Source organism: Trematomus bernacchii, unplaced genomic scaffold (assembly GCF_902827165.1).
Source record: "Trematomus bernacchii unplaced genomic scaffold, fTreBer1.1, whole genome shotgun sequence".
Taxonomy (NCBI): Eukaryota; Metazoa; Chordata; class Actinopteri; order Perciformes; family Nototheniidae; genus Trematomus; species Trematomus bernacchii.
The window spans coordinates 7021729-7035749 of record NW_022988043.1 but is presented as its reverse complement, the minus strand read 5'-3'; the positions used below and the strand labels follow the sequence as shown (position 1 = coordinate 7035749).

Below are 14021 nucleotides of genomic sequence, written 5' to 3'. Positions count from 1 at the left end.
TATTGTCTTCGTTTTCCCCCCCTTACTTTGGTGTTCGCAGTCAAATTTGACCGGTCCTGTTTTAACTGCTATTACATTAACACAAAAACCATTAATCATCACCAAATTTCATTTAACACACTTTCAAACTGTAAATATTGTATCAGACTACTGGTATACATGAAAAACTGCAGTAAATATACAAAGAATAGACACTGAACATGTATTGCGTGTGCCAGGTGTAATCCATGTCGGGGGATGGGCACTTAAGAGTGGGAAATGTGTCAAATTGCTCTGTGTGTGTGTGTTTGTGTGTGCCAGGTGTGATTCACATGGGGGGATTGGGCACATAAGGGGGGAAAACACATCTAGAGTATGTGTGTGTGTGGGTGTTTGTGTGTGTGTTTTATCTGATCCGGATGGTTACTAATTCCTTTTCTTTATGGCGGTCATTTTTGACCGGGAACACCATGGGTGTTACAAAGTTGACTAAATCATCCAAAATTCAATGACAGTGGTGGTCAGAAATGTTATATGTTCAAATGTCTACTGTGAAGGATATCATAAAGCCTTAATGCAATTGAATGTAAAACAAAAGTTATGATTGATGAAAGTAGTAAATCGGTCAGATTTGACCCGAAGACAACAGGAGGGTCAACTTTTCTGACACAGTTAGGCAAAAGTCATGTCTTTCAAAGAAACCTGAAGCAACAATAGTCATAATGCAAAGGCTGGGTTTTTTCAAAGAGGGTAAAAGGTAAACCAGCGACCCAACACCTAGGAAGGAATCAACTGGCCTGTACATGAAAAATTGAGCATAGGGTCTAAGTTTACAATTAAATATATTAATTTGATAAGATTCATTTTCTGATTATAAATGTTTGCTAGAAGCACTTTGGTAAGAGCTCAGAATTCTGACTGCATTTGACATTATTCAACAAAAGCAAATTCCCTTTTTTTAGTTCAGGCTGTTATGTGGCAACAAACAGTGTACTGTATGTGGACGCTATTCTTACGTGTCATTTAGCACGAAACGTTTGTGTTGATGAACATTGAACATTAACAGTTATAATAATTATGTACAATTTTACAGTTCAATTTCATTATTACAGCAATGTGTAAAGAAAAAATAAACGTAATTACAGTAAGAATGTAAAAAGCTAGGACAGTATATGTGATTCATTAAAATTATAATAACATCATGATTATTATAATTGTCATTTCATGACCACTTTTAAATCTGTTAGTGCCAAGAAGGAAACTGATTCTATGGCAATAAATACAAGTAAGGCAAAAAACAATAAATAACTTCCCAAAAAATAAAATGTAGGTTTTTAAATGCACAACATGCTGCTAAGTGAGAGGAAGAATTGAGGTCTGTGAGGTGCCACATTTCATGATTGTAGACCCTTGTTCCCACGCGGTGAAGTTCAATATGAGTTCATTCTTACATTAACACAGGCATTAATGTCTTAATAAAACCTCACTGACACATGTGAACTGCCATCTCAGATAAGTCTCATAATCATCATACATTTGATGGATTCCCAATATGAACAAACCCAGCTAAAATGAGCAAAGCTGTTGGAAACACATGGGAAAAAAAAAACATTTAATTATAATTTGAGTGGGCAGTGCAAACAGAGCCAAACAACCCCCTATGACATTTCACAGTGTCAAAAGCATTATGATGCACGCATTGACGAGTGATGTAAATAGTATTTCTTAAGAGGTCAGCCAGCAACACAGCATCGTCATCCTCCACATGTAAACAAGCCAAGCAGGGAATGTTTAGTTCCCCATTACAGCTGCGCCTCTCAGTCCAAGTCCTCTGGAGCCACATTACTGCTGGCCGTCTACACTACCAGGTAGTTAATTGCATTCATCCGGTGTAAAATGACTCCCTGATTAGACAGCTGGAATGAAAATTAGGCCCCAATGCCCAGGACTGAGAGCCACCGCACAGAGTGTGTTACAGATACACTGTATAACAATACAAGCCCTGGGTTAGTACACTAAGCAGGGGAAAGAGAAGGAGGGAAGGAGAGACCTGGGACATGATAGTGGGGAGAGGAAGATAACCGATTTAGTAAGAGGACAGGAACAAAAGGAGTTTGCATGCAGTAGACTGCGTGCTGGGGGATAGAACAAGGGAAATGTATAGGGAGATGTTGAAGGGGAATAAGAAATGGAAGAAATAAAGACAGAAATAGAAGAGACAGAATACAAAAGGGAGGGAATAGTTTGCAAGTGAAGCAGACCAGAGGGAGAGTAGTAGTTTCCACCAGTGGGAGCAGAGCTGTCTTCATTTGGGCTTTTCTTCACCTCTATCAGGTCCTTGCCTCATGAGGTGTGCATTACAACACACACACATACACACCATTTATACAGCCTCCCTTCAGCCAGCTGCTGTTTAGAGACAGGCAAGGGCAACAACTTCTATCAAGTCTAACATTTTCTGAACTCCTGGCCTGTACTTAGCAGCATTGCAGCCTCCCGGCTCCCGGTGGACATTAGAAGATTTGTTTACCCCAAAACGTATACGTGGAAAAAAGGGCTGTTGGACAGTTTACTCGGCAGAGGAAATATATTCAACAGTTGCAGAGTGAAGAGGTTGTTTTGCCGCCCAGTTGTTCACATTTCTAAAAAAGGTGGTTTTGTTATTTCTGAAGTTGACACATGCTCCCAAATTGTAAATAATGATACGACTCAGCAGTTCATGGCAGTTATAATATATGTAAATCTTATTCAAAGGCATGAGTCATACTGTCCAAAAATAACAACAGGATCTGCCTTATTATACCAAATGCTATGTGTTAGGTCAGCTTTTCAAAAGAACACATCTGAGACCAGGAAGATAATAGAGGGCTGGTATAAGGACTGGGTATCAGCCAGGAACCCAGTGCTGATGCTTTTTTAAAAGGTATAGTTTGTCAAATCTGATTATTTCTTTCATTATTTGATCAAGTAAACAACTTTCTGTGCAGTATGTGTTCCTTCACTTGCCTCTGTATACAGGATGTCAGCTCACTGTAATGCCATTATTTGAAACCTTATTCATTTTTTATTCTAAAAATGAATATTGATTCTGTCATTTAGCAAAGCACCAGTAGGTAGCCCTGGTCAATACCAAGCCCTGATGAAGAATTGACTGGCTTCATTACAAAACCTTACAAAAAATACATAATGCTGGTTGTGCCAAATCTTGCTCCATTTCATTGCCTGAAGTGTTTTTATTTTGTTAGATAATGTTCCGTAGTGCTAATTACTTTGTGCTACTCAGTGTTATTTTCTCATTATAAGTGCCAAATGATTCACATGGCTGCTATCTAATATTAAAAGGAAGCTTTACATGTCAGTACTGTACTAATCTAACATTGCAGATACACATTGACTCCTCTATATAATGTGACATATTTTTGCGACATTGTGATTCTATAAAAACAGTGGTCTAGTATTAAGCCAAAAGTACTTCTAATGTGTTATTAATGCATCAAACATTTACCTCTCAAAACACTCCTGTTTAATAAGTTTCGGCATGATTGATTCCCTTATTGAAACACTGAGTAGAGAGAGAGTTGATAATTAAACGTTATTAAAAGTCACCCATATCCCTCTTTTGTTGCAGTACAAAATGCTCACCTGTAATCTCCTTACAGTTTAAAAAGCATGCAGTATCAGGGTCATGGATTTGGATGATCATCTAAACATGTATTTTCTTCTGGACCTCCATCAGTTTACATCCAGGAAAATGAGAAGTTCATTGGATAAAGGATTTGGCAATGTGAGAGTATAATCTTAACAGGGCAAATTATGACCTGTCACATAATTCATTAAGCAGCACATGGTTCAACTTTTAAATAAAAAAATCATCAAATAAAAGGATAACAAAAAATCTTTAAAAACACAAAAACGAACCTCATCTTTGCACTTAGTTTTAACACCCTGTTATATCTGCAGTTTATGAGGCAAATATTTCACAAATTATGTCTGTGTGTATGTATTTCTAAGTGTGTGTGAGACATCTGTGTCTAAGTGCATGGATAAGAAGTGATGCGTCTCTCTGCACTTTGTGTGTCAGTGGGCGTAAGCACATCTAAACTGTTGGAATGACACAACGTGGGTGTTTTGATAGACAGGTGAGTGCCTTTTTTTACATACTCACAGCCTGGTGTGTGTGTGTGTGTGTGTGTGTGTGTGTGTGTGTGTGTGTGTGTGTGTGTGTGTGTGTGTGTGTGTGTGTGTGTGTGTGTGTGTGACCTGGCATATGCATGTGTTTTAGCAAGCAAATCCGAGAACAAAATGGCAGCAAAGGGTAATTCTGGATTGTGATACAAGCATGATTGTAAGCGCATGTGGAAGATGATTCAGGGGGAATTGGGACAGTGAAACACAAGCAAACTGGAACCAAAGGAGCAGCAGTTTTTCTCTAAAGACACACATTTTGTCACTAAAGTCAATATGGATGGTGTAAATGTTTTTGTGCCCTCAACTGTCTCTCTGCGTCAGAGCTTGCAGTTCGGCAGTCTGTAGGGAATGTTGGAGGAAGACATTTTTACGGCTGTAGCTGTGCAGAGACAGAGGGCCTCTCGGAGGTTGCCCTAAACGACCCGTAAACATGGAGGAGGAGGAAGAGGAGGAGGAAGAGGATGCTGGGGAAGGAGTAGAAGGTGGAGGGGAGGCCTGGATGGAGCATGAGATGCTCGGGGAGGGGCTCCCTCTGCTTACAAGACTGTGGAGGCTTGAGGACGTGCTGGACCCGGCTGCACGAGGGATATGGCTAGTGGGGTGGTGCTCTCCTCCCCCTTTCCTAGCCCCACCTGACAGACTCACTCCACCTCCAAGAGTTAAGGACTCTGAAGAGGAGGACACCCCCTCTGGCTGCTTGGAGGACATAGATGAAATTGTGGTGTGATTAGCAGCCGCTAAGCTGGAGCCTGGGCATTGATTTGGACTCAGGCCCGGATGTGAAGCTTGGAGTTGAGCTGGAGTAGTGAGTGAAGCTTGGGCTGATGCTGCAGAAGTGGTGCAGGAGAAGTAGGAGGAGCCTGGAGCCAGATTGGTAGCAGGGTTACGGGCTGCGGATTGTGCTAAGATCCCCTGGCAATGGCGCTCCTCCCAGGCAGTGTGTCGCTCCGAAGCAGGAGGGCGGCTGTGCAGAGATGGATAGTAGTGGGGGGAGTGCTGATTACAGAGGTCCCCTCCGAGTGCTGCCCCCACACCCCGCACTACCCTTCGGTCCCTTGAAGCCAGGCTGCTGCCGAGTCCTGACCACCGCCCTGGATGACTGATCTGAGGGAGGAAGACAGAGAGAACCAGGAAACACATGTTAATTAAACGTAACCATTTACTCTGCTTTCTGTCTGTCAGTGAGAGTGAGCTGTGGACTATTAGATGGATTATCCACTGAAAAGAAGAGCGTGCAGAGACAGACAGACAGGAAGGCAGCATGAGACAGAACAGTTGAGTGTTCAGTATAGATTGTTAATTGGGTGACATTTGGAGAACAATCTTTCTGGGCTCCTGCAGCTTGTTCTAATTGTTTCTAAACCAACCGGAACCCTGCTCACAAAAGAACATAAACACACGCACACGCACACACACACACACACACACACACACACACACACACACACACACACACACACACACACACACACACACACACACACACACACACACACGGCAGTGTAACAAATGCAAAGGACTGCAGATGTGCAGGTATGCAAAAATCCCTGCTTCAGAAGCTATAGATCTCTCTCTCTGTCCCTCACTCACTAAGACACAAACATACACACACACGGGAAGATGGCACATAAAGCTAGATGGCAGAAACAGGAGCCACCTGTTCTCTTTCACAGTCCACTGCATCTCCTTATGCAACATATCTCATCATGGTTCTCCTTCTATTTTCCTCTCTTAATCTCACACACACACACACACACACACACACACACACACACACACACACACACACACACACACACACACACACACACACCACACACACACACACACACACACACACACACACACACACACACACACACACACACACACACACACACACACACACACACACACACACACACACACACACACACACACACACACACACACACACACACACACACACACACACACAGCAACCCGTGGGACCAAGTCTGTACTGTTCACTAAAGTAGCACAATCTGATCTGACACTGAACCTCATGGGAGAGTAAGCTGAGTTGACATTTGCCGACACGGTGACTGTGTGTGTGTTCTTGTGTGCGTATGGGTGAGCCTGTGTGTAACTGTGTATGTGCACATACTGTATGCAAGATGGGTGTCAATATGCATGTCTGTGTACTGTATAGTGCATACATGCATGCATTTATTAAGACGTCCATGTGCTTGTTTGTGCATGAATGGGATCATGTTTTCATGTGTTTGTGCACTCAAATTCTAATTAAAACTAATGTTATCACTTCGTTAAAGTTGTCACCAAAATGCTTGTGTGTATGAAGTAGCAAACAGCTAAATTATTAAGTACAGTATAACCGTGGCATGCTCATTCAATAAAGATGTTCTTATTAATATTACAATAAACCTGACATTAAATTAAAGAGGGGGAGTCTAAATCATCACAACTTTTCCTTTGGTGAGGTATGAAATACGATCTATCAATCAAAGGCCACACACGCCTTTGCGAGTTGACATTGGTCATTTTGTCAACATATACCCCTGTCATATTTCCCCAGTGTGGACCTGCATCAACACTCCAGAGAAGCAGTAATTGTGTTGTACTTCCTGCTTGAATTGTGCCATATCGGCTGTGTTACATGACTCCTATTTCTGTCTGTATGACACCTCTAGTGTGTGCTACAGGTGTCAATCTACATCACAGGATGCAACATATACTAACACCTTGGAGGCTCCTTGTGTTTTTCTGGTGCACAGATCAGTACTTTCTGTACTGCCAGAAATTGGAGTACATGTTGGGTCATAAGAAAAAATAATCAAATCCCTTTTGTACATGGTACACACCATTAATGCGTAATTGGATGGACAAATTATATTTAATAAAGTAGTCATTTTCCTGCAGTCAAAACAGAGTAGTACTAATTACACTATGCGGTTGGAAAATGATGTTGGTGCGATGGCTTGAGAAAGTTTCCACCGTTCTGAACACCACCAGATTTTAACATCTTACTGTGAGGTGCTATTACTGGCTTTTTATGCATTTCAAAGTAGGAAAGGATTCCATTAGCATTTAGCTGCCACTATGTTGGGCTCCAATTTAGTTTGAGGAGGTGTATACAGAGTGAGGTCATTATGATAGATGAACAAGGACCGAAGACTAAAAGGATAACAGGGCCAACTCACTTTGAACTTCTGCATCTGAAAATTGTATGCATGATCAGGGTTTGGTTTAAAGAAGGCTTTTTACCTTTATAATTACGTGAAGCCACTTACAAAAGCAAAGCTGACATGTTTCCATTTGGTTAAAAAAACGTGTGAATACTGCATGTCGCTAAAGTTTGTATTTCCTCCCCCACAGAACACAGAGACAGTTCCTGTCATGCCCATATCATCATGATATGGTTTTTTAAAACACCTGAATCATAGCCAAACAATCTGCACTTTAAAAGCTCAGTCTCTGTGTCCTTTCATGTCTAAGAAATAAATAAAGACCCATCACAGTGCTCTGCCAAAACATCAAACAGTGTGCTTTCTAATGGGCTCTAATGTGTGGATAAACACTACAAGACTTCTCACAGATTGCTTGATCTAATTAAAAGGAGTGAGAATTTCCATTCCAGCAACATTTCCTACATAGTGGTGCTGTGAAAAAAAACAAGTGTAACGCTATGGTGTTGTGTATCCACCATGGTGGTGCGAGTTTATGTAGAGCGGCTTAATTAGGGCTAAATCTCTAATCATACAAAATATTCTGTAGTGCTTTCCATCCTCAGACATTTGAGAAAAACAACAGAAGGTAATAGTTAGATACAAATTGGCAGACTACTTTGAAAGGAATAATTACCAGGCCGAGTTCAAAGAGTTGGTTATACGTAGACACATATGGTCCATATCAAAGGGGCATTGTTGATCCAAGTTTGGAAGAAAAAAATAACTTAAAGATTAATCAAATGCAATGAATCAAACAGAACATAAATCTGGAGTAAAGCTGGGGCGAAGTTTGTGCACAAGAAGTGCAGATAACAGATGAAGAGAAAAAGGTCAAACACAATGAAAGGAAGGAGTTAACAAACAGTTAAAAACCGAGATAAATAATAATGCGAACTAGAATAGAACAGAGAGAAAGAGAGCAATTCTGATTTACAAACTCAGGTGTCCTTTCTCAAGTACACGCTCTGCGGCACTCAGACGGCCTCTTCTGCAGTAACAGAACAGCCAATGTGTGTGCGATCACTGGAGTCACACACACACACACACACACACACACACACACACACACACACACAGGTAAATCATAGTGATTTAAGGGGGCCCTCTTCTGCAACCTTAGTTTTTATTGGGCAGTGAAGAACACAGCAATGTGGTAATGGCCAAGTTTGCATAAAAGACCTCCTTAAAACCCTGAAACATCTCTGTACAACGCTTGTTATTGCCTGTCTTAGTCATTTTTATAACGTGATGTGATAGAGTGGAGAATTTATTTCCCCACAAAAAAACCAAAACAAACTAATTAAAGAGAGGACTGATGTAAGGTGTAACACAGGCCACAAGTAACCACTAAGTATCCCTACAATTGCAAAGCATGGCTCAGTATCCCTGCACCCACACAACGTATCCTAATGAAGGCAATGGGGCTGGAATGCAAAAGGACCCCAAAAGTTTCCAACTCTTTTTGTGACATTAAAGAGGTAAAAGTTTGTAAATGTGAATTCTTTATATTCGTTGACGCCCACATACTCTGTGAACAAAGTAATCCTGTGGTTCTTTGAAAGTGTGAAACGCCGGGGTGTTCGGTGTGGATACAATAACAGTGCAGAACACCCACACAGATGGTACTTACAAATCCTATTTAGACTTTAACCAAATACATCTTCCACTGTGATGTGTGAGCCCAAACCATCAACATCATTCTGTCTACCTTTAACAGACAAGTATGAACAGTCTTATTCATACTTGTTTGCATAGTTGTCCAGTGTGATAGAAAGTTAACATTATCAAGGTGTAAGAAACCGAGGGTCCAGACTCAAAAGAAAAAGACATAAAACAAAAAAGTTCTTATTTGCAACAAGACCTGTTTGTGTTGAAGTGGTAGAAAGAGACAAAAAAGCTGAAAAACATGATAACACTATCCTCAACTATCCTCTTGTTAGCTCAGAAAGTATATTGAATATTCACAGATACGTTTCTGCAGCAGAGTCTCCCACATCCACTGAAGGCACTTTGCAGTATAAACCTGCAACAAACAATCAAACAAGGGGTGAAACTGCAGAGTCTGGTGTCTCAAGGCCATAGCATACCTTTACTTTGAACTTGAAGGTTTTCATCAGTACACAACCCCCATAGGAAGCAAGGCTCTTGTACTGCCTGTAGCAACATCCTTGCTTCCTCTTCCCTGTCTCCATCTTGACTTTGTTGAAGTATTTCATCCTTATCTCCCTTATCTATTCCCAGCCACTCGTCACTATTTCCCCGGTTCCTCCAATTTCCAAAGCGCTGTTGCACTCTCCATCTGCCTGACATTTTTGTGCTATAAGAATACGGAAGCACAATAACAATCGTGTAATACGGTCACACTAAATCTGCTTCAGATCAGGAGAGCAGTTTTACAAATGTTAGAAGATGAGAGGACAGGACCAAACGGGTAAATAACATTTGGGGTCATCACTAATACTGTGAATGACTGGATTGGGCAGGAAGTGCAGAATAGGACAAAACAGGGCCAACGCAAGAGCATTTCACATTGTTATGCTTATTGAAATGAGCAAAACAAAAGGGGACAGGGTTATTGCTGCACATTGTCTCTTTGTTAGGCTTTCCAATTGTGTACATTTATTAGGTTTAGCCTGTTCATAATTATGCAGGTTCTCCTCTGTCAACCTGTTCAGGACCCATGTCAAAATAAACTGAAAGTGTGAGTCCAGGCAAGCACATAGCTACTAGTTCTACTCCCCATCCCCAACCTGTATCCATCATCTTTGTTTCCCTTGTCTCTCTATTAGCTTCTCTGTCTGTTTTGACCTCCCTTCTTCTCTCATATCTCACTTTATCTACCACCTTTCTTTTGTCCCTTCTTCAGTCTTTATCCGTTATGTAACTTGGTGCTTAAGAATGCCAGCGGCAGGAAGGACTGAACAGAGCCTGACAGCTGGGAGGATTGATGGTACACTACTGCGGTCTGGAGACCATACACAGAGAGAGAGAAAGAGGGGGGTGGAGTTTTATTCTTTCTTTTTTGGGTGGTGACAGTGGGGGAGGAATTGCAGCTGAGATGATGAAGAAAGATGGAGGCCGAAAGTTGAGCCTACGTCGCTCCAGCTTTCAATCCAGCCCACACTGCAGCAAACTGCCAAGCAGCTGGTTGGATGTCACATCCCAGACCTTCCTGTTGGAGGCACACACTGAGAGGCAGGACACTAATGTGATGCACTGCACAGCTAATAGTGTCACACTGCTCCCAAGCTTCAATCCTGTCAATGTACTACTGCTAAATTATCCACATTAAGCTGATATGTATATCAAATAACAGCAGCCAAACACAGTAACCTACTGCACCCATAAGAAACAAGAAGAGTTCTAATGTCTGTGAAAAGAAAATGAAAAGAAACAAGAAGAGTTCTGTGTCTCTGTAACTCAATAAATATTTAGACTTGAAATGCCTCAGACAGGGCATCTCCGCTGCATATAAATGTGGCTGAAGGCCTGAATATATTACAATGTCTGAGACTGAGTCATTTCTTCCCATTTTCACTACAAAGAAATTCGTGAAGGAAAAACAAACTTATTTACAGCAATAGCCTGGGGAAAAAGTTGCAAATTGTACAACCATATATACAGAACATAAATCACCACATGCACTTCCACATGTTAACCCTTCTCTTGCGTTAGGTCATACCCCCCTTCCCATACTATTTTCGGTCAAAATTGACCGGTGTGTTTTGCACAGCGATATCTCTGGAACCCCTTATCCAATTGTGATGGTTGACATCTCATTTGAACAGTCAAAGCAAGTAGAATCAAGGGGTGACAGACAGAATGACACCAGGGGTGAATTTCATGTTATAATTTTGCAGTAAGTTCAAAGATAGTGCTTACTGTACATTACTGTATATTATAAAAATGCTTGCCATGTAGGCTGTGTTTACTGGAGATGGAAATGTTGTAGCTGAGATTCTTCCCGTTCCAATGCTGTATGGGATGTATTGATTTGATACAAGCAAGCCATTGTTTCATTGTGTACTTGTAACTACAGTATATGGTCCGGACCCACCAGTGGGCCCATCAAGTTCAGCATTCACTGCATTCACTGTGATGGATATAAAATAAGACACTGATACTTTTCCTCAATGAACATTTAGAGAAAAATAAATATTCAGGGCTCTTCTCCCTCAGGGCTCCTCTCCCTCAGGGGCCTCTCCCTCAGGGGCCTCTCCCTCAGGGGCCTCTCCCTCAGGGGCCTCTCCCTCAGGGGCCTCTTCCTGGTCTGTTGACTGTTGGTCAGGCTCATAGTCTGGATCGCTGTTGTCTTCCATTTCTGAGACATCGTCCTCTATGTCTGGTTCAATCTCCTCTTCATCTGGTTCAAAACATTTGTCCAGAGCCTCTCTGACAGAAAATCGCCTAATCGGTCGCCTACTCATTGTGTCAATGAGTCAAATGTGAGCAAGGCACAAATATAACTGCATGAGAGACAGTAATGGAGGGGCAATTACTGCGAGAAAGTGAGAGGTTTTTCTTTCTTGAGGGGCACAGAGCTCGCACCTGTAAGAAGGTATGATACATTGTATCATACAGCGCGAGAAAGTGAGAGGTTCCCGTAACTTAGAGTACATTGTTTTGTCTGGAAGGTGTGGGGGGACATAAGCACAAGAAGTGTGTGTGTGTGTGTGTGTGTGTGTGTACATTGCGAGAGAGAGAGAGAGAGAGAGAGAGAGAGAGAGAGAGAGAGAGAGAGAGATTGTGTGTGTGTGTGTGTGTGTGTGTGTGTGTGGAGATGTTTTCCATCTGCAGGATCAACATAATACACTCATACCCATTCATTTCCTATGGTGGTCAATTCTGACCGAAAACATCATGGGTGTTTCACTGTTGAATAAATCACAAAGAATCAAAGCAAGTGGTGATCATCGATTGTATATGTTCAGAGGCCTAGTGTGGAGGATAACATAAGGTCTTGAGGCAATTGGATGAAAAACACAATATTTATGATCAAAAACAAAGTCACTCGGTCACTTTTGACCCGAAACGCAAGAGAAGACAAACTCATACAAATGGCATGAAAACTCTACTTGAACTAGTAAAGGTAAACGTAAGTGCTTTAAGGTAATATTAACTATTGCTGCTAACTTACTGCCTCTTTGAGATCCAAATCTCCCAACAGCTTTGTTCTCATTATAAAACTGAAATGTTGATGTTGGTGCACGCAAAAATCGCTTGGATTTCTTTCCTTGTCTGGTCCAAATACTTCAGATTCAAAGCACTTTATACACACTGCGCAGCCACCTTCTCCACTCAGCACCTGGGGAGAGCATGACCGGTGAAGCAAATACTGTATAATCATAATGCAAATGAGTCCAGCATGCCCTCTGATGACTTTTAATGACTTTACGAGCAGTCAGTCACCATAGTTCCTTTAAAAACAACAAGAAAAGTAAGACAAGCGATTTAAAAATCTTCACTTACAAGAATACTAACAACCTGGGGTCATGAGCTTACTTTTAGCAAGAGGTGAACAACTATTCTTTGCCTACTTAACTGTTAACAACCAAGCAAAGGAGAGAAGCCAAGGAGCTGTCGTTGACGACCATCTAGAGGTCAAGTTTGAGTTTAAGTTACATTTTAGATATTTGTAATGACTGTTTTTGACTGCCTGAAGGAAGTTGCTGTAGACAGTTAATGTGTGTCTCGCAGGCACACAACTGATTGACAGCTGATAAAACGTTGCCCAGAAACAGCGAGACGCCTCTCACTGACAGGACGCCTCGGTGTGACCTGGGTCAGAGCTGCAGGGTGGGGAGCATTGAATTTCTCCTCCGTTTGAGGCGTCCATTGAGCTCCCTGCCAAGGACTCGAGTTGCTGAACTTGTGTGTGATGAGTGAGTCTTAGTCAGTAGTTATGATTTTGGATGCTGAGAAGTACATAGCCCATGGACTAACAATTGTAAAAAGGCAGGCTGGCAAGTAATGAAGCCAGTGCCATGCTGTGGCCAGGAGGCCTAATGAGGTTTCTTGAGCAGCTCTTATGGGCATAGATGCTGAGAGTCTGGCATACCTCATCAACCACCATCCCCAACAGGTCTGTTTGTGCACGCACATAATGCATGTGTCCGTGCGTGCGTGTGTAATCACGGCGAAACTCATCGACCACCAGCCTGTGCCAATATGCTTGGTGAACATTGCCCAAAACCACAAGCAAGAGGAGTGGGATTGAAAAAGGAAGGTGAATGAGCAAGTAGAGAAAATGGAAGGAAATAAGAGAGCTTAGAGGGAGGGAGAAATGGAGGCCAGTCGAAAAAAAGAGGGGAGGGGGAGTAGTAGAGGAAGAAAAGAGGACAAGGAAATGAGAGGACGGAAAGGTGAACAAAAGAGAGAAAAGATGATTGACCTAACAAGGAGAAAGGAGTGGGTCAAAGAAAAATGGGGAGGGGATGAGACTGGGGAAATAGTGAGTTAATATTACAAAGAAAGAGAGGAAATGAAGAAAGGAGAGGGAAAATGGTCATATAGATGAAGATAACAACAGGGGCCAAGTAAGAGTAAAAGATGAAAGCACAAATCCAGCATAACATAAGATGAAAGAGGGAGATAATAGGAAAGCTAGAGTCTATAAGGGATGAGGAGAATTGTAAGAGAGGAAGCATC

General features: G+C 41.8%; 1 protein-coding gene across 1 annotated transcript in view; it reads right to left on the bottom strand.

Moving 5' to 3' along the window:
- Nucleotides 1-923: 923 nt before the first annotated feature.
- Nucleotides 924-14021, bottom strand: part of ccser1 (coiled-coil serine-rich protein 1) — a 106097-nt gene continuing 92999 nt past the window's right edge. The window contains 1 exon segment of the mRNA XM_034118086.1: nucleotides 924-5271. Within this exon segment, the coding sequence (XP_033973977.1) occupies nucleotides 4468-5271 (804 nt within the window). The 3' untranslated portion in view covers nucleotides 924-4467.